This window comes from Mirounga angustirostris, unplaced genomic scaffold (genome assembly GCF_029215605.1).
Source record: "Mirounga angustirostris isolate CCGP_5_RB_7025 unplaced genomic scaffold, mMirAng1.0.hap1 SCAF_9, whole genome shotgun sequence".
Classification (NCBI taxonomy): Eukaryota; Metazoa; Chordata; class Mammalia; order Carnivora; family Phocidae; genus Mirounga; species Mirounga angustirostris.
This window is the reverse complement of record NW_026991717.1, coordinates 110,690,827-110,712,813: the sequence shown is the minus strand read 5'-3', so window position 1 is coordinate 110,712,813 and position 21,987 is coordinate 110,690,827. Positions and strand designations below refer to the sequence as shown.

Below are 21,987 nucleotides of genomic sequence, written 5' to 3'. Positions count from 1 at the left end.
AAGGTGCTTGACAAATACTTGTTAAACTGAACAAAAACTATATATGATGTTTTTAGCAATCTGGTAGTTCATAAATGTGTCTATAATCTAAGGCATATGGATAATGCAAAATAATTATAAACCCCAGCTATAAAGTGGGCTATTATGGAAAAGCTACCCTGAATGTCATATATCTCAGCTGATTCAAGCCATATTCCAAGAACTTTAAACTACAGAGGAATTAGAGACCTAAAACAAAATAAATAGGTTCAGGTAGGATATCAAGAGGTACTTAATGCAACTGCACTAATAACCCACCTTCCTCATATCATATACACTTTAGAAATTCTTAATATTGTTCCTTTACCCCATGCCTGAAAGTAGTAGTAGGGAAATGTTGACTTACATCTTTATTTTTTAGACTATCCACAAGGTATGTCAGTAGCTAACAACAGATACCAGAAGTACAAGGGTTAGTAGCAGAAATATTTGGGGCTGTCACATCTAATTAGAGGTAACAGGTAATATTAATTAAATGAGGAAGGAAAAGGTAAAGAAAAAAATGAACATTTACCAAACACCTACAAAGGTGCCAGGCATTATACTAGATCTTTTTACATGCATTGTCACTTACTAGTTTGGATAACCTTGGGCAAGTCAATTAATTGATCTGTGTCTCGGTTTCTCCATCTTTAAAATAGATATAAAATAGTACCTGCCTCATACAGTTGTTTTGAAGACTAAATGAATTAACATATGCTTAAAACAGCTGCTGACACATAGTAAAGTGCTATATATAAGTGTTAGTTATTATTATTGGTTACCTTTATAATCTCAATCACTAGAAACAACAACCCTGAGAGTGGGCATTAGCTAATTTAGCAAATGAGAAATATGAAGTTGGAACAGATTAATTTGCCTTAATTTCATACTTAGTGGTAGAGTTGAGATTCAAATTCATGTCTGACTCTATATTGTTAGTGTTTCCACTATATCATATTGCATCTCAACATGTTTAGACAAATATAAGACATGGAGCCATATTTCTTATGTCCAGAACTATTTCATAAAAATTAAAGGAAGAGCTTAAAATGGCATAAAATGTATCTGACCATAGAAGAGTGATGTATTTTAGTTAATCTAGTTTAAAATACTTCAATTACAAGGGTTTCTGATATCCTGCTTCATCAATTTCATATTGTTGAGTTATCCTATTTATACAGAACAATTTTAAGATACTCAAAATCCTAGTTCAATACGGTTATATTTAGCTTTACCATGTATACCAGGTATTAGTAAAAAAAAAAAATCCTAGTACTGTAAGATAAGTATTTATAGAGTTCTAGAATATTAGTATAGGATATTTTTCCAAGGAAATAATCAAAGTTTTCTGAAGAATATTATATACTTGAAAAAAACTACATAATTTAAATGACCTATGTTAGTGATTAAATTTTCTTTCAAAAACAGAAATTGTTACATATGGTGTTTTTCTATGCTTCTGCTATAATACAGGAGTTTTTCTCATTGTCAAAATGCCCAATGTTAAAATAAATGCATATAAAAAAATGCCCAGTGTTAACTTTTAGGTGAAGCTGTTAAATGTTAACTTTTAGGTGAAGATACTAAATGTTCTCACTGATTTTCACAAGTCACAAATTGAGAACCATTATAGTCAGTAACTCAGATCAAGAATGTCTCCTACATTTTACTTACACAGTATTCTTGCTTTTGAAGCATTACAATTATGAAAGAAAAATGGCTAATGACTACATAAAATGACTCCTGGCTTACAGTACACTCATACCTAAAATGATAAAATATATAAATTGTGACAAATTGATTATAAACAAATTTTACAAAATAAACAATTTTTCTTTGATTTGATATTTTTGTGAAAAAATTTCTAATAACCTAAGTGGAAAATATTTATAAAATGGCTTAAATAGTAATCTGTTCCAAAGAAATGTAAATATTATAGGCTATAAACAGAATATGTCTTCTAGAATTCATAATCCTAGAAATTCATCCTTTGTACCAATTTTTTAGCATTCTATCCCTTTTAGCATTGGTCATTTTGTCAGATGCCTCTTCACTTCCATAATGAACCTACTCCTGTGGCTACAACAGCAGAGTTAAATAGTTGCAACCAAAACTTTATAGCCTGCAAAGCCTAAAGTATTTACCATCTGACCTTTTGCAGAAAAAGTTTGTCGACTCCTGGTCTGATGAATGAGAATGTCATCTTTACTCACATTTTTTACTGACTTTTTAAAAACGGATTTTTACCTTTTTTCTTTAGTAATCTGAAATGATGTTGGGTTTCATTTCTTAAATGCTTAATTTTAGAAGGAGCAAAGAAATAACACTTTTCTGCCATAATGAAGTGTACTGCCATGTTGTCTCAATAGACAATACAGCACAACAAAAGTAAAAGACACTCATTCTAAAATTTTTAACTTTCAAAATTGATCAAACTAATGGCTTTGTTATGCATTAAGTAAAATCTCACTCTTAAAAAACTTTTGAACTGTTGTTCTTAGCAATATCTTCTAACAAAAGTGTCCTGATATAATTTGTCAGAATAAAAATAATCAAACAAAAGGAGGAATAGCAAAAATTTTAGGAAACTATAAATTTTGATACAAGGGATATTCATTTAAAAGGAAAAGTGTTGGTTACAACTATTTAACTCTGCTGTTGTAGCCACTGGCATTACATAAATGAATGACTGTAGCTGTGTTCCAATAAAACTTATTTATGGCCACTGAAATTTAAACTTCAAATAATGTTTATGTGCCACAAAGTATTATTCTCCTTTTGATTTTTTTCAGCCATTTAAAAAATACAAAATCCATTCTTAGCTCACAAGCCACACCAACACCAACTAAAAAGACAGGCTGGATTTGGACTATAGGCCTTGTTTGCCAACTCCCAAAACAAATTAAGAGTTTCTTGAGAATAGGGACCATGTCTTATTAATTTTTTAACTCCAGCACCCAGCATGGCATGCATGGGATACATATTAAGGATTAAAAATAAAAAGTTTGATGAATGAATAAATAGATGAGAACTAAGATGTATGGTAGGCTTCTATTTAACTCTTTATGATCAAAATAAGATATTAGTATCCAACCCTTTATTCTGATGTAGCCTAATAATCTAAAAATGCTTAAAGTTATTTTTACCTTATAAATATCAAATAGTTTAATATTTTCAAATTTACCATAACATATTATAAAACATTTCTTTGTAACTATATATACGTTTTTTAATGCTTCTTGATATTTTAGTCTCTTCTAGAATTTACGTCTAAAGGGTTTTCACTTCACCTCACTTATAAGTCCCTAATTTTACTTTTTAAGAATAATAAGATTCTTTATGTAACAATACCTATTTTGGACATATACTGTTTTTAACTGATAATGAGACATGAAGAGATAATGTTTTGTATAGCAATGAATTCTTATGTTCTATAGAATTTTATAATTACTAGCACTAATGCCAACAGATTATTCCACCTTTGTCAGATCAGAGAAAATAAAATCTACTCTTTTTTAAAAAAATTATTTAAGTAATCTCTATGCCCAATGTGGGGCTCAAATTCATGACCCGAGTCAAACAAACACTACTCTGACTGAACCAGCCAGGAACCCTGAAAATAAAATCTATTCTTTTTTTTTATTATGTTATGTTAATCACCATACATCACATTATTAGTTTTTGATATAGTGTTCCATGATTCATCGTTTGCGTATAACATCTATTCTTAAAATTTAAAGCTTTTTATATCAAAATAAAACTCTAAAAAGTTGAAGGGAATAGATTATTATGCTATTATATATAAGCTTTGATAGTATTTCATATTTAGAGGCAGGGAGCAGGCCAGCAGGCATGCAAATATCAGATGAACTATATTCTAAGACACAGGGCCCAAAAATAGAAACAATTTCATAATTTAGGGAAATTGATTCTGATTGCCTTATTCCTATTAAAAAGAAAAAAAGAAACAAGATATACTTTACTGAATTTGCTACTCCATTTTTCTTTTTAATAGACCTGGGAAGAAACCCAAGTTCATTAAACTTTTCCTTTTCTCTAGAGTTCATACCCACTGACACTAAGTTTAGATTGCTTTATTTCATTTATTCTATTTATTGTTTCCTCCATTTTTTTTCTAACAACACACACATTCCACAAACAACTGTCCTTTGTGTTTGTAGATTACACTAATTATTGTCAATTATTTACTGTAAAATATTATTACCTTAACGGAGAAGTCTTTTATTATTTTACCTTAATATTTAGTATTTGTGTTTTTTATAACTCGACTATTTAAAAATTTTTGCAACTCTAGGTTATGTATAGTTAAATGTAGTCTAGAAATAGTTTCTTCTCTTTTTAGGCACAACTATCTAAGACAAACAACTGTATTATAATAGAACCCAAATTATATTTCTGGATTCCTAGCAGACATCCCAGTGTTATATTTTGGATAGTAGAAGAATGACAAGTATTTAAATGTGTAGAGAAGATGGGGAATCAGTAGAATTATTTTTGGTTGGCCCTACTTTGCTTTTATGTTTGCTTATTTTTCAAAGGCTTAACAGTCCTGTGGACTTTTGCTGTAAATAAACATACCCTACATATTTATATAAAAGATATGAAGTAAAACAAACCTACTAAAAATCAAGATATTTACAATCGTTAAGTCACCCATTCTCCAAAAAAAGATATTAAAAAAGACCTATTTATGTATATTTTAAACTCATTTAAAGAAAACACCCAAATACAACTCTACCCAGGTAGTTGCTACAGGCATATTTAAATGTAAGAATTTAAGAGCACCTCTACTGTTTTAAGGTAACTGAAAGACTTCATTAAAAGCTTCTTAATTTCTGATATAATGAAACATACATGGTCAGGGAAAGAGACTCTTATCAACTAATGGTACTAAAAAAAAGTGGATAGGATAAACAGATATTAGAATGGTAGAATTTTAAGACCTCTGAATTACATTAAGCCGAAAAAGATAAAATATGAAACTTACATCAAAATTTAAAAAATAACAAGATTGTAAAGATTTCATGGATATATTTTAAATCTACTATAAGACTGTTTTTGTCCATTTGGTAGTTACATACAAAAAAAAAATACTACCAAATTTGTTCACTTTGTATTTATGTAGCAACTAATAAAAAAAAATTTAACCCTTATTAAGTTAACCCTTGCATATAGCACTTACTAAAATGCCAGAAATAGTTGTCATTGAATCCCACAGCTACCCTTATAGATAGGTACTTTTGTTTACCTCATTTCATAGGAAACTGAGGCACAGAGGGATTCAATAATTAGTCTATGGTCACCTTGTTAATAAGTAGCAGAGCCAAAATTCAAAGGTTTAAATTTTCAACCTAACATTTTGGTATTAACTTGATGCACCACAGAATACAAAATACTTAACTCTCTGTGGGAATTATTCTCCCCCAGTTAAAAATAATGTTATCTGGTTATAAATTAATTCCATAGTAACTTATTTCCTGATATAAAAAGAAATAATATGAAAATATTAAATCATCACAGAAAAAATAGGGACATATAAAGCCAAGGTCATTTACTTCAAATACTTAACACAAGGACCAAACTCCAAAAATCAATGTCTTCACATATGTAAGCAATTTTCTTACAAACAGAACACAAACACACCCCTACAGGAGATGGCTTCCCTCCAATTGTACTTTTTAAGTTAATCTCACAGTCTAAAAGAAATGTAAAAGTTGGCCAAAGGACCGTTTCCCCTTAACACCCAGAAGCTTATTATGTAAGAACGACTTCTTTTTTAAGCAACTGAAGTTAACACTTTCCCAATACAACTCTATTTTGATTGCTTTAAAAACAAACTACTTTAAGTCCAATTTTAATAATATCCAAAAAATTCTGTCACAATTTTTACACAGAAGAACAGAAAATATTTTACAATTGGTTAAAAAAAATTCCATTTTCATATACTAGAACTGTGGTTTTCAAAGTTTGAAAGTATGGTCTATGGGCCAGCAACATCTGCATCACGTGGGGCCTTATTTGAAATACAAATTCTTAGGACCCACTGCAGATTTACTGAATCAGAAACCCTGTGGGTGGATCCAACAATCTGTTTTAACAAGTCCTTAGTTTGACTGTGGTGCAGGCTAAAGTTTGGGAACTACTATGATAGAGTAAGATGGACAGTAAATATTTAATAGATGCAAAGCAGAAGTATCTTGTGTTAATAAAACAGTAAGTACAATTATGTATTGGTTTGAAAATAGAAGGATATATTTAACATTAAGTTGAAATTCAGCCAGCAAACACTTTTTTGGGAGGTAAAGGAAACAATATCACAAGTGGTAATATAAGTTTGCATATGACTCTGAGGATTATGGCTTCCTCAAAAAAAAAAAAAAGACTCTCCTATATCACTGATCACTGCCTACTCTTCATTCTCTCCCTAATTTTTCTCCTAATGCAAAGATTTAAGGTGATTCTTGTGGCATAAAGCCTGGATATTAATTCTGTTTTTTGGCTTATTAAATTCTGCATTTAAATTCACATTAGAATTATGGACTATGTAACCCTTCCTCTCCAAAAGTGCTATAAATTTGGTATACATATTCTATCGCAATTTCCTGTGCTTTAAGACCAATGACAAGGGTATCTCAAAACAGAGAAATCAGATACATTTTGAATTTCATTAACAAAGTACATCAGACCAGATGCCATGCTAAGAGAGTTCTGCTATCACCTCCTTTGGCAATGTGCCTGAAGTTCAGCTTCTATCACAGACTACTGAACAAAAGCAAAATTACCTTCTGGACCAGTTGAATCTTCCTCATTTTATATCATGTTTGTATAAGTCCAAAGAAAGAAGTCAAAAACATTTTTTATATAGCAATTCTTCCAGAGCAAAGTTTTTACATTCTTAGAACCACAAGTCTCTTGTTCTGCCTAGCAAAATTATAAATATAAAACATAGTAAAAAAGACTAAAAATAATATGAATAACCTACTTCTTGAATATGAGAAAGGCACATACTATCTCACCTCTGGAGTGACATCTCGTGGTGCAAACCCTGTTCCTCCAGTTGTTAATATCAAGTTAAGTTCCTTTTCATCGCACCAATCTATCAGGGTTTCCTGAAAGAAAACAATAACACTGTCACATGCAGAAGAACTTACCAGCCGCTCAAGACATCCACATACCCAAATACCTTATATGCAGTGAGGAAATGCAGATTCATTTCAGCAATCAAGAAAAAAATTTTGAAGTGCAATTCATGGAACCGGTTTGTTATTGATCAAAACACACTGCAGTTTGGGGTATTTATGTCATGCAGTATAGAAAATGAGGAAGAAAGTATCAAATTCTTAAAAATAAATGAAACACAGGAAATACAATAATGTATGAGCTTATAAAAAAGTCTAATATTGGATATTTAATAAAATCTCAGGGAAAAGCAGAGCGTTCCAACAAAGATTATAAATTGTCTCTTTTTGGGGCGCCTGGGTGGCTCAGTCGGTTAAGCGACTGCCTTCGGCTCAGGTCATGATCCTGGAGTCCGGGATCGCGTCCTGCATCGGGCTCCCTGCTCGGCGGGGAGTCTGCTTCTCCCTCTGACCCTCCTCCCTCTCATGCTCTCTGTCTCTCATTCTCTCTCAAATAAATAAAATCTTAAAAAAAAAAAAATTGTCTCTTTTTTTTATTTCTCCATTTTTCTCTGTTCAAGTCTGTCCAGATCTGATACAGTCTCGGCTAACTTTATCTTTCTTTCTACATCTCTGCAATGGTTTCTGAAATAAGTTCAGTCTGAAGACCAGATATGGTTCATTTAGGGCTTTTTTTTTTTTTAAGATTTTATTTATTTTCTTGACAGAGAGCACAAGTAGGCAGAGAGGCAGGCAGAGGGAGAGGGAGAAGCAGACTCCCTGCTGAGCAGGGAGCCTGAGGTGGGGCTCAATCCCAGGACCCTGGGATCATGTCCCGAGCTAAAGGCAGCCACTTAACTGACTGAGCCACCCAGGTGCCCTAGGGTTTTGTTTTTATAATTATATAATAATCAGGACATTTGATGGTATGAAGAAAATAGGTTATACAGTAGTGCTAATATCCTTATCTTTCATAGCAGAGTTTGACCAAACCCAAGGCTTAAAAAGATAGTAAAAAATATGATTGTAACTTAATAATTTTCCTTATTTTTAAACTTTAGAGAGATCTCTGTTTAGCACATAACATATAACATGCTCTGACATTCACTTTTCTTTTTTCTGTTTAAATGAAATAAAATGCTTCTGTATTAGCTTGATAGTACTATTTTGGTTTTGTATAGCTATTTCTTTCACTCAATTAAGCATCCATCCATTCTTCTATCTGTAACATAGGCAAAGAAAGATGAAATGTTTTATAACTTATAACAGTTATTTCTGGATAATTAGATTTATAGTACATTTCAATTTAAAACCTTTTTATTTTCATTTGCATTTTCCACATTCTTTAAAATTTCAGGTATTATTAAAAAATAAAGGGATTTTACAAATTGAATTTTCTGGTATTTGTTCTTTATTTTGATAACCTTAATGTCTTATTTTCCCCTCATTTTCAGCCAACTCAGGAACAAATTTTATACTCAACAACTATGCATATTCTACTGTAGTAGGTTAAATATAGTCACATATTCTTTATAAATCCTCCTGTCAAAAGGTGGAGTCTATTTTCACCAATTCTGCATCTGGGTCAGACTTGTAACTCTGACAAGGGCAAAAATCATGGTGTATGAGTTCTGAAGCTAAGTTCTCAAAAGGTCTCACATCTTCTACATTCACTCTCTTGGTAAACTTCTATTATCATGAGAGGAAGTCCAGTCTAAATAACGGAATGGAGAGAGAACATTTGGAGAGAAAGCTTAGCAGAACAGACAGCACCAAAGCCCCAGACACCTGAATGAGGCCATCTTAGATTCTCCAGCCTCAGCTGACAAATTATTTCAGCCACATGAATGACACAGAGTAAAACCAGAAGAAAATACACCAGCTAAGCCCAGCAAACCCACAGATTTGTGAGAAATAATAAATCATTGTTGTCACTAAGTCTTACGGTGGTTTTAATGCAACAATACAGTACAAATACAATGACCTTCCTAGTTAGCATCTTTGCATCCTCCTCTTTTTCAGGCTATTTTCAATTTATATTTTATTGTATTTTATTAGTAGTAAGCCTACACATCCTTCACAATAATCTTCAAAATAGTTTTGAAAGTAAACTTGATGTGAATTAGGTTTAAATAAATTGTCATGAAGTCTCATTTTTAATCATTCAGTTTAAGAAACATACCAATGCCTAAAACAGTATGGAGATTCCTCAAAAAGTTGAAAATAGAGCTACCCTACGACCGAGCAATTGCACTATTGGGTATTTGCCCCAAAGATACAAATGTAGTGATCCGAAGGGGCACCTGCACCCCAATGTCCACAACAGCTAAGCTATGGAAAGAGCCCAGATATCCATCGACAGATGAATGGATAAATAAGATGTGGGATAAATATATATATAATGGAATATTATTCAGCCATAAAAAAACCCCCCGAAGTCTTGCCATTTGCAACGACATGGATGGAACTAGAGGGTGTTATGCTAAGCAAAATAAGTCAGTCAGAGAAAGACAATTATCATATAATCTTATACATATGTGGAATAAGAAACAAAACAGAGCATCATAGGGGAAGGGAGGGAAAAATAAGACAGGATGAAATCAGAGAGGAAGATAAACCATAAAAAACTCTCAATCATAGGAAACAAACTGAGGGTTGCTGGGGTGGGGGTGGGGGGATGGGGTAACTGGGTGGACATTACGGAGGGCACATGATGTAATGACCACTGGGTATTATATAAGACTGATGACTCACTGAACTTTATCTGTGAAACTAATAATACACTATATGTTAATTAGGTGAATTTAAATTTAAAAAAAAAACATAACAATGCCTAGTATGTGCCAGGAAAATATGGGAATGAAAAAAATGCATGACAAATGCCCTTGATGTCAATAAGCTCAGAGGTATGGACAAACTAATATGGTACCTCAATATATCATGATTAGTGCTATGAAAGAGGTGTGACCATCTTAAGAAAACTGTTTTACAGGTATTATATGTATTTATGAATATGTAACATTTTCTTTACATTGACCAGAATGTAAACCATCACTCAGAGATTTTTAGCAATATTTTTCTCTTGCCCAAGACTAGAGAACCCAAAAAAGAGGAAAATGGGAGAGTAACAGAGCTAAGAGGAAGTAAGTTTAGACAAGCCACCATTTTATACACCTACTTAGAGTCCCATACTCCTCTATTACAATAGATTTTTTCTTTTCTTTACATTTATTGATGGAAACATGAATCACTGAATTAGGCAGACCTCAGCAATATAAAATCATTTGAGAAATGTCACATTTTTCTTTGGTTTATTAAAGAATCTGATATAACCACCTAAGAAATTCCTATCTATACTTAATGAGACACAGCATTAGGACATCTTATTAAAGTCTCCTGTAACTCCTCCAGGCAATTTGTTCCCTGTGTGTATTCCTTTGAGATAGCACTTTTCATATTTTACTGAAATTTACTTGCTTATATGTCTCTTCCTCTGTAAGAGTGATCTCCAAAATTCTGATTATACATCTGTATCAGTAAAGCAATTTCTGAATGTTATCAGACATTTCTATCAGTAAAGCAAATTCTGAAAGTTATGCTAAAACACATTCAGCATGTCACACAAGAAATTTTAAAAGATGAGATAAAGACAACATAATACTTAAAATAGCTTTTATTTTAGTAATTGTGCAAAAATATATTTCTCACCAATATTTTATGCACATGATTGAATATGCATTATTTTAGAAAATCTGGGTTTGATATTTTGTGATACAGTAATTAAAAAGTAAAAGGTAGTTTTAAAAAATAAATACACTGAAATGAAAGAAGTACAATAGCTAGACTTAAAAATCACTTACATAGCATTCATTTTTCAATTTCATCCACCAAATACGCAAATGACTTTTTGAAATGGGGTTAGTAATGTCCATCTTTCATGATGTTAGTTAGTTGTTCTTATAAAATAATTGGGGGCGGGGTGGGAAGATGGGCAAAATGAGTGAAGGGGAGTGGGAGATACAGGTTTTCAGTTATGAAATGAGTAAGTCATGGGGGTAAATAAAAGGTACAGCATAGGGAATATGGTCAATGGTATTATAAAGGCATTATATGCTGACAGATGACGGCTACACTTGTAAGCATAGCAGAAGGTATAGACTTTTTGAATCACCATGTTGTACACCTGAAACTAATGTAACATTGTGTGTCAATTATACTTTAATGAAAAAATATAAAATAATTGGAAGATGTTACTTTAAAAAATATTTTTAACAAATGGGCTCAAAATCCACTAAAACTTTTCAAAGGGAAGATTTTTAAATGGATAAGGATCTTGATTTCCTAGTTTTTTAAATGTGCAGTTATGTTTTTATAAATGACACAAATAATTTCCACTAACAAAATAACATAATGCAAGCAATTTTAAGTATCTAAGTATCTTAAGAATCCTTTTATATTTCATGAAAATTTTCCTAAGATCTTCTTTCATGTCTTTCCCTCCAAAGTTGTCTACTGAATTAACTCCTCATTTATTTTTCTACCTAGATTCTCCCAGGTCCTTTTTGGCTTTGAGAATCTACTCCAAATCACTTTAAAATTAGAATTCTAAAAATATATTTCTTTAAAACCTTCTCAACAAACCCACTTTTCTCCACTGGAGAAAACACCAACACATTTCCTAAATATTTGTTAATATAGTTGAAGCTTTCACCAAGTCCTTCAAAAAACAAATGCAAACAATAGTTATCATCTATTAGAGTAAAGCACACAGCAAGTGATTACTTAAATGAAAAGTATAAGGATTCCTAGGATATTTGGGGGTTGTAGAGACACAAGGTAAGCAGGTGTCTTTATCCAAGGACTATCCATGCATTATTTTTCATACATTCATATTTTCCATTTGCATGTGTATAAACATTATATGCATTTATAACATATATTCTTAAAATACATGTGTTTATATAATTTTTAGGACACCTCCTGCCCAGAGAAGATCCCCAAACTGAGATTTTGTTGCATTTCAAGTTATCATTTGATATTCTCACACTCCCACCATAAACATCAACCCAGAGTGCCATTTCAGGGTAACTGTATCTTCTTTTGAGAAAGTGAGGCGTCTTCTTTTACTCAAGTGTTCTAATGCTTAATCTTTAGGTCAATTTCAGTTTAATTCTATTCACTTAAACCTCAAGTACTGTAATATTCAAATACTGTCTGTATTGCTTATAAAGATAGTTTAAAGAATGTGAATTATTAGAGTTCTATTCATTGTTTACCTTAATCAATGCAAAGATCCTCCAGTGATTGTGTCAAATGGTTCTGAATAGCAGATTACTATTATTTGTGATAATCTTTTTTTGTACTTTATAAATTGTTTTTGTCAATACAATTTTCTCAGCTTTACTAGATAACAATATATTAATCTTCCCGCTGTTGAAATAAATAGAAATAAGTAGATGCAACTTCATCATATGCCTACTTATCCAAAAATAATTAATTTGTGCTTGGATATCTCCAGTGTATTGTTCTGAATGAAGGTAACCTGGGTCCATATTCTGCACTCATCACAATAGCATGGGAACATTGTATTGTGATGAGAAGTTAGTAAACTCTATTCCTTCACAGAATACCAAGGATTTGCTCTTATGATGGAATCTCACTGATGCAAGTTAAGCACTTGACAGAGTACTCTGCACATAGTAAGTGCTAAATAAATGGTTTGTTATTTTTTCAACATTATTGATGTCAGGGTTACATTGCCTAAGGGTGAAGCTTCTCCACAAACTTAATCACCTTAGAAGACCTAGGTAGAATCAGGGTTCATGGTAATCCTTTTATCACTAACTCTGGAAGGCCAAAATGAAATGTCATTTTTTTTTTTTTAGGGATGAAATGTCATTTTTAAAGGGAAGATAAACTGCAAAACAGAATTAAGTGATCTATAGAGCTAAATGGATCTAAGAGATACTCTTTTGGCCTTTTTATTCTATCTTCCATAAGGCCTTCCCCAAACTTAAGAGCCAAATTTCATGCATATTGGTACTCTTCAGTGATCTCAATATAATTGGTGACCTGAATAGATGGTGATGATTCTACTGACATAAAGCTTGTTCTAAGTTCGACTGACCTCTGAAGAGGACTTTAGAATAAGTTACTGAAACCATATAATTGTAAATCAAACACATTATCTAAAATGACTCTAATAGGAATCCTCGGAAATCTACCCAATGTAAGAAATGCAGTATTAGGCTTTTTCCAATCAGGCAAGTATTTGCTACCTAGGAGAAGAAAATGGGTGAAATATGGAAAACAAACAAAAAACCCTCTCAACAAAATTGCTCTTAGAATTCTAGGATTAGTTTGCTCTGTATCAAAACACAAGAAAAAGATTTAACACCAACAGTTTGAGAGTAGGTTAGTATTGAATATTCTATATATTTGAATCAAAACTCAGAGAACTTTAAAAACAGGGAGAGAACCATTTACCTCTTTAGCAGACTAAGTTTAGAACTGAAAGTTGTTAAACACAACTGAGAAATAACATTCTCAGTTATTCTACATGTAGAAGACACTGCTACAGTCTTCAGGTTTTGCTCAATTTTGTGTGTGTGTGTTATCCGCAACACCATTCTTTTTCTACTATAGATGAAATATGGATTCCTTTGGTTTCAAAATGTAGGTTGGTTATATTGTGGCTCACTACTAAAAAAGTCAGCAGGATAAGGACGAATTTGCTTATCCCATGAGATAATGGTAAGAATATTAATGCCCATTTTACAGAGATATCACACTAAATAAAAATATATGTGACCAGCCTGATAATGACCAACTTATGATCAAGAAGCTTAGTAAGCATTTTCTGAATTCCATGATCAATGTAGCCAATAGAAATATTAAAACACGCTGCTTCCAGGGTTGGTTTTTTGGAATAACTCTTAATATGCTATGTGTGGATTTGTTGAGATAGTAAAGATATTACAAGATAAGGGATGCCTGGGCAGCTCAGTCAGTTAAGTGTCTGCTTTTGGCTCAGGTCATGATCCCAGAATCCTGGGATCAAGCCCCACATCAGGCTCCCTGCTCAGCAGGGAGTCTGCTTCTCTCTGCCCTCCCACCCCACCCCGCTCATGCCCTTTCTCTCTCTCAAATAAATAAATAAAATCTTAAAAAAAAAAAAAAAGATCTAAGAGAAAAAGGAATGGTGAAATCTTTGACCTTCCATGTTAAGATTCTCAAATCTCAATGGAAAACAATAAAAACTCTTGCTTCAGGGAATCATAACCGTGGAAATTAATCTTTTAAATGATTAATTAAAAATGATTATGGGGTTTTAAAATTATATTTGTTCTATGCTTCCCCCCCCCCGAAAGATTATACTTCCCATGCCTCTATAAGGTAATGGAAAATAATATTAGAATGAACAGTTGGGATGCTAAGAAAGCTGACATAGGTGTTTCTTACAATATGGTTTTATTTTTGCTATCATTATTGGTACTCTTCCCATTCATTATCCTCTATTCATTGCTTTACCAACAAATTTTGTTCTTCTACAGACAGATTTGTTCAATCAGTAGTGGTAGATAGCAGTAATAAAACTCTGGTCTCTAGATTCTCAGCTGTTTACCCATTTTTAACCATAGTTCCAGAGTGCTCTTTCTTGTCTTACATTATTTTTCTTGTGGTGCCTATTTTATATTAATGTTCTCACTCAAAAATTCCTCATTGTTTTATCCAATTCAGGCTATTTCATTAGAGCAAGGGTCTATGTTCTTATCATGGTCCATGGCTTATATTTCTTATAAAATCATATCCAAAAGCATATATGTATAAAGATTTGCCTGAGGGACAGTAATCAAGATATCCATAACCTCCAAAAACTTAAATATAACTGCTCTAACAGGTCACATAATATAATCATTCACATTTAGGCAATATTGATATAACACCCAGTAAATAGTGTAAAGGTAAATATGCATTAGTATTTCTTGGCTATCTTTTTGTTTACTCACACCAGTATATCCTGATTTCCCCAAATATATTAAGACCAGAAATTATAAAACTAATTATACACACTTAAGATCTGTATTAAATTATTTCTTCACAATTCTTTAACTTTTACATTTTTTCACTAGACTATCCCATGATTAGGCTTTCTTAAGACAAAACAAAACAAAACAAACAAATAAAACTGCATATTTGGGGGCACCTGGGTGGCTCAGTCAGTTAAGTGTCTACCTTTGGCTCAGGTCATGATCCCAGGGTCCTGGGATCGAGCCCCACGTTGAGCTCCCTGCACAGCAGGGAGTCTGCTTTCCCTCCCCTCTGCCTAGCTCCTCTGGCTTGTGTTCTTACTCTCTATCTCTCCCTCTCTCTGTCAAATAAGTAAATAAAATCTTTAGGAAAAAAAACAAACCCAAAGCTGCATATTTGTGTAAAATCATATTTCTTTTAAAAGAGCTATTTTGGGATATATTTCATATATCATAAAGGCATCCATTTGAAGTATACAGTTCAGTGGATGGAACTAGAGGGTATGATGCTAAGCAAAATAAGTCAATCAGAGAAAGACAATTATTATATGATCTCACTAATATGTGCAATTTAAGAAACAAAACAGAGGGCGCCTGGGTGACTCAGTCATTAAGCGTCTGCCTTCGGCTCAGGTCATGATCCCAGGGTCCTGGGATCGAGCCCCGCACTGGGCTCCCTGCTCAGCGGGAAGCCTGCTTCTCCCTCTCCCACTTCCCCTGCTTGTGTTCCCTCTCTCGCTGTGTCTCTCTCTGTCAAATAAATAAATAAAATCTTTAAAAAAAAACAAAACAAAACAGATGATCATTGGGGAAGAGAGAAAAAAATAAAACAAGATGAAACCAGACAGAGAGACAAACCATAAAAGACTCTTAATCATAGGAGACAAACTGAGGGTTGCTGGAGGGGAGGGGAGATAGAGGGATGCGGTAACTGGGTGATGGACATTAAGGAGGGCATGTGATGTAATGAGCACTGGGTGTTATATAAAGACTGATGAATCACAGACCTGAATCTCTGAAACCAATACATTATATATTAATTGAATTAAAATAGTTAAAAAAAAGTATACAGTTTAATGGTTTTTAGTATATTCATAGGGTTGTGTAACCACCACTATAATCCAATTTTAGAACGTTTCAACACTCCAAAAGGAAGCCTGGTTAATATTAGTAGTCATTCCTCCTCTGACTGAGAAGACCCAGGTAACCACAAGTTTACATTCTTTCTCTATGGATTTGCCTATTCTAGACATTCAAAAAACAGAATTCACACAACATGTGGTTTTTTCTGACTTCTTTAACTTAGCATAATGTTTTCAAGTTTCACACATGTTGTAGGATTTACCAGTACATCATTCTTTTTTTTTTTTCAAAAATTTTTTGTGGTAAAAAAATTTATATAATAAGACTGGCCATCTTAACCGTTTTTAAGTGTACAATTCAGTAATATTACATTCACGTTATACTACAACTATCACCACTATCTATTTTCAAAAACTTTTTATCACCCCAAAAAGATCAACATTCTTAATTCAGTGTCTGCTTAGTTATTATAAAACTTTGTTTTCTGAAATGGAGTGCTGAAAAAGTTGGTTTTAACAATTTCTGCTTGTTTACAGTTTCTGTGGAGGGATGGGAGCTATGAGCTATAAAACTAGATATTCTATTACTGCTCATTATTAATTCTAAATCAATAGATGAAATTTCTTAAGAAATTTTCCAAGGTAAAACAATACATTATTGTTAGTGTGCTTGCTATCTGGAACCTAAGATTATTTTTTTAATAAGAATTATGAATATTTTCCAACTTTCCCTTTATTCTACCTATAATTCCTACAGTATAGTTCCACTAATGAACAATACCAAAACACTCCAAACACAAATAACTAGGCATGAATCTTACTGGTTTGAAAGCTAATCCAACATGCTTTAAAGTTTCATTTAATAATTATATATTTACTACATGATTACATTACCATTAATCTTAAACTGGTTTAAATTTAAACCTGTTTTATTAAATTTTATTTTATTTCATTATGTTATGTTAGTCACCATAGAGTACATCATTAGATTGTGATGTAGTGATCCATGATTCACTGTTTGCATATAACACCCAGTGCTCCATGCGATACATACCCTCCTTAATACCCATCACCAGGATAACCCCCCCCCCCCTCATTTCCCCTCTAAAACCCTCAGTGTGTTTCTCAGAGTCCATAGTCTCTCATGGTTCATCTCTCCCTACAATTCCCCCCATTGATTTTTCCCTTTCTTCTCCTAATATCCTCCATGCTATTCCTTATGTTCCACAAATAAGTGAAACCATGTGATAATTGACTTTCTCTGCTTGACTTATTTCACTTAGCATAATCTCCTCCAGTCCAATCCCTGTTGATGTACAAGTTGGGTATTCATCCTTTCTGATGGCTGAGTAATATTCCACTGTATATATGGACCACATCTTCTTTATCCATTGGTCTGTTGAAGGGCATCTCGGCTCTTTCCACAGTTTGGCTATTGCAGACATTGCTTCTATGAACATTGGAATGCATATGGCCTTTCTTTTCACTACATCTGTGTATTTCTCTTCTAATGCATGGCTTAGGCATCGTTTGTTGCTTTTTCTCTAGTTCTTTAAGGTGTAGAGTTAGTTGGTGAATTCGGGATTTTTCTATTTTTTTGAGTGAGGCTTGGATGGCTATGTATTTCCCCCTTAGCACTGCCTCTGCAGTATCCCATAGGTTTTGGACTGATGTGTTTTCGTTCTCATTGATTTCCATGAATTGTTTAAGTTCTTCTTTGATTTCCTGGTTGACCCAAACATTCTTGAGCAGAGTGGTCTTCAGCTTCCAAGTGTTTGAATTTCTGCCAATTTTTTTCTTGTGATTGAGTTCCAGTTTTAAAGCATTATGGATTGAGAATATGCAGGGAATAATCCCAATCTTTTGGTATTGGTTGAGACCTGATTTGTGACCCAGTATGTGGTGTATTCTGGAGAAAGTTCCATGTGCGCTCGAGAAGAATGAGTATTCTGTTGTTTTAGGGTGGAATGTTCTGTATATATCTATGAGGTCCATCTGGTCCAGTGTGTCATTCAAAGTTCTTGTTTCTTTGTTGATTTCCTGCTTAGATGATCTGTCTATTGCTGAGAGTAGAATATTGAGGTCTCCTACAATTAATGTATTATTGTCAATATGACTCTTTATTTTGGTTAACAGTTGGCTTATGAGTTGGTTGCTCCCATGCTGGGGGCGTAGGTATTTACAATTGTTAGATCTTCTTGTTGGATAGACCCTTTAAGAATGATATAGTGTCCTTCTGTGTCTCTAACTACAGTCTTTAGCTTAAAATCTAATTGGTCTGATATAAGAATTGCTACCCCATCTTTCTTTTGAGGTCCGTTGGCATGGAAGATGGATCGCCATCCCTTCACTTTCAGTCTGGATGTATCTTTAGGTTCAAAATGAGTCTTTTGTAGACAGCATATGGATGGGTCCTGTCTTTTTATCCAATCTGCAACCCTGTGCCATTTTATGGGAGCATTTAGGCCATTAACGTTGAGAGTGATTATTGAAAGATAACTTTATTGTCATCATGTTGTCTGTGAAGTCCTTGTTTCTACAGATTGTCTCTGTAAATTTCCGTTCTACATCACTCTTGGCATCTTTCTCCTTTTATAGAACCCCCCCTTAATATTTCTTGCAGGGCCGGCTTAGTGGTCACACATTCTTTCAGTTTCTGCCGGTCTTGGAAGTTGTGCAAGTCTCCATCCATTCTAAATGACAGCCTTGCTGGATAAAGTATTCTTGGCTGCATGTTCTTCTTGTTTAGTACCCTGAATATGTCTTGCCAGCCCTTTCTGGCTTGCCAGGTCTCTGTGGATAGGTCTGACGTTATTCTGATGTTCCTCCCTCTGTAGGTAAGGAATCTCTTCCCCCTAACTGCCCTTAAGATGGTTTCCTTGTTTCTAAGATTTGTGAGTTTTACTATTACATGGTCTGTTTTCCTTGATCTTGGGAGGGGCCCTTTCTGCCTCTAGGACATGGATGTTTGTTTCATTTTAAGCTGTTTCTCCCAGGCCTCCTCTTTATTCTTCTTTTCTATCAATTATTCTTCTAGTTCACTAATTCATTCTTCTGCCTCGTTTACCCTACCTTTTAGAATATCTAGATTAGAGTGGATCTCATTGATAGCATTTTTAAGTTCTGCCAGTTCAGCTGTCATTTCTGCCCTTAGAGAATCTATGTTGCCATTAATCGATTTCTCCATTCTAGGTATCATCTTCATAACTGTTATCCTGAAGTCCATTTCCAACATCTTGGTTATATCTGTATCCATTTGTAATTCTGTGGCAGAAGTCACAGTCTCTGAGTCTTCCCTATTTTGGGGGTTTCCCTCCTAGTCATTCTGTTGAAGGGTGGTTGAGGGAATGTACAGGGTCCAAATTACTGACCATAACCCAAGCAAGATGCACCTGTTTTTTAGGGACTTTAGGGTTGTAGGCCTCTTGTTCTTCCAGCCTGTCTTCTGGGGGAGGGGCCTGCCACACCGTTACTCAGGGAAATCTGTTTGGGCAGAGTTGCCTTGCCCCCTGTGGAGGGGGGAATGGGGTCAGTGAAAAACGTTTTTTGGGGGCTTTTGTTCTCTGGTGGCTTTCCCTGGTGGCTTCTTTCGAGAGTCAGAGCAGAAGAGATGGTTTCCAACCCTCTGCCTCAGAACAGAGAGATCGCAGTCTGTTCTTCAGTGAGCTCTCCAGGCCATACTATCTCCGTTTCTGTCTGTGCTGCTAAAAACTGCAGCCTCCTGGGTTGTTTGCCCCTCAGCAGCGCTCCCAGTCCTTGCCTCAAAGTTCAGGCACATCTCTGCCGTTTGTTCTTCTACAACCGCCAGCTGACCCCAGTTTGCACGCACGCCTGTGTGGCTCCAGGTTTCAGTCCAGCAGGGCTGCCCTAAAGTCCTTTCCCCACTGCTACCGGTCTGCGAGTCTGTGCCTTGTCCCCAGCGGGGTAGGCTTTGCGCACTGGTGGTACAGGATCCCGAAGGCTCCCTCCCCCTTCCGTTTATCTTCCGATATCTGCCTGAGGTTACGGCTCCCTGCTTCATACCTCAAAACCAACTGCCTGCAATTTTCTGTTTGTAGAGATCCAGATATATCTACTTACATCTCAGGCTGATTTCATGGGTGTTCAGAGTGGTCTGGTAGATATCCCACTCAATCCAGGGGACTGGTTGGAATAGGGTCCCCTACTCCTCTGCCATCTTTTCCCTTCCCCCCAAACCTGTTTTATTTAAAGACAAAAGATACTTTCAAAACACTTTCCAGCAATTATATTTTTCAGTTCTACAATTTTGATATGGTTCTTTTTAATATTTTCTATTTTTTCTGCTAATATTTTATATCTCATCATTCATTACAAGCCTATTTTCCTTTACTCCTTGAGCCTGGTTATAGAACTGCTTTAAAAATCTGCTAATTAAAAAAAAAAAAATCTTTGTTAATTCAAATAGCTGGGTCATCTTTGGGTTAGTGACAGTTGATTATCTTTTTCCTTGAGAATGGGTCACATTTTCTTGTTTTTTAATATGTTAAATAATTCTGGACTGTATTCTGGACATGGTGAATGATATATTGAAGAGACACTAGGTTTTGTTATACTGTTTTGAAGAATGTTGATTTGTTTTTATTCTAGTAAGTAGATGACTTGGGTAGACTGAATTGCAAACTCCATCTGTTCTGCAGTGGATGGCAATTCAAAATTCAATTAAATTCCTTTAGTCCTAATTGTGCTGCCTGTAGTTTATCCAGCACATTCATGGTTCGGAAGTCAGCCAGAAACCTATGCTTATTTACAGAATTTGAGGCTCCTCCCTTTGGCTATCTCCTTTACAGGTTATCCACTCCCCCTCCCAACTTTAAAGCAGTTGTGGTTGTCCCAGACTCTGTTCTTCTAGCCAGTAAGCTTGTAGGTTTTAGCTACCAGGTAGTCCAGACTGGGACCTACTCTCAGGTTAAAAGTTATAAATATGTGATATTCAACTAGAGCCTTCTTCCAAATGATAGAATCTTCATGCTTTTGGTTACTATGTGCTTTCAGATAGTTATGTTTTTGTTTAATCTAGAGTTTATAACTATTTATGGTAACAGATAGGAGCTTCTGATAGGAGCTACTGAGCAATACTGGAGTAGAACTTCCCTGTAAAGCAAGTTAAACACTTATTATTTTATTTATCCATAAAATATAGTACCACCTCTATGAGTTTGGCATTCCAAGCATTCTACTCACTGTTGTAGAACAGGCAATATAAAAACAAAGTAAGTGGCTATGTGAAAGAAATTTGATTAAATATATCACCTGTTTCATAATTTTAAAGTAGGTTCTAGAAATGATAGTTGGTGAAAAAATAAATGTTTTGTATTTTAACCTATTTCTATTTTTATTCTGCTTCTAAATTTTTGGCCCCAAAAGAGAATAGGCTGTGATTTTTTATGATTCTAGAAAACATACTTATTAAAAAGACAAAAATAATTCAATCAACATAAAAGGTATGAAGAATTGAAAATCACTAAAAATTTAGCAAAAATAACCCATTTTAAATTTACGTTAATCATCCTTCCACACAAATTTCTATACATAAATAAATACACATGGATACACAGAGATGCACATACACAATCGGATATTTTTAACTTGTTTTTTCATTTTGACAATATGTCATGAATAAGCTCACTATAATGATTTTTAGGTCAACCAATAGTCTGTATATTTTAATTTGAAAACCCTACTGATAAATATTTA

The 21,987-nt window shown here is 34.0% G+C and overlaps 1 protein-coding gene across 14 annotated transcripts in view; it reads right to left on the bottom strand.

Moving 5' to 3' along the window:
- The window catches only part of GPHN (gephyrin), a 624,049-nt gene that overhangs the window by 329,149 nt on the left and 272,913 nt on the right, over positions 1 to 21,987 (bottom strand). For all 14 annotated transcript variants that reach the window (XM_064571194.1, XM_064571187.1, XM_064571189.1 and 11 more), the window contains exon 4: positions 7,059 to 7,151. Coding sequence is in view for 13 of the 14 variants with exons in the window: in XM_064571187.1 (XP_064427257.1) it covers positions 7,059 to 7,151 (93 nt within the window). In the remaining variant the exon portion in view is untranslated. The remainder of the gene's footprint in view (positions 1 to 7,058; positions 7,152 to 21,987) is intronic.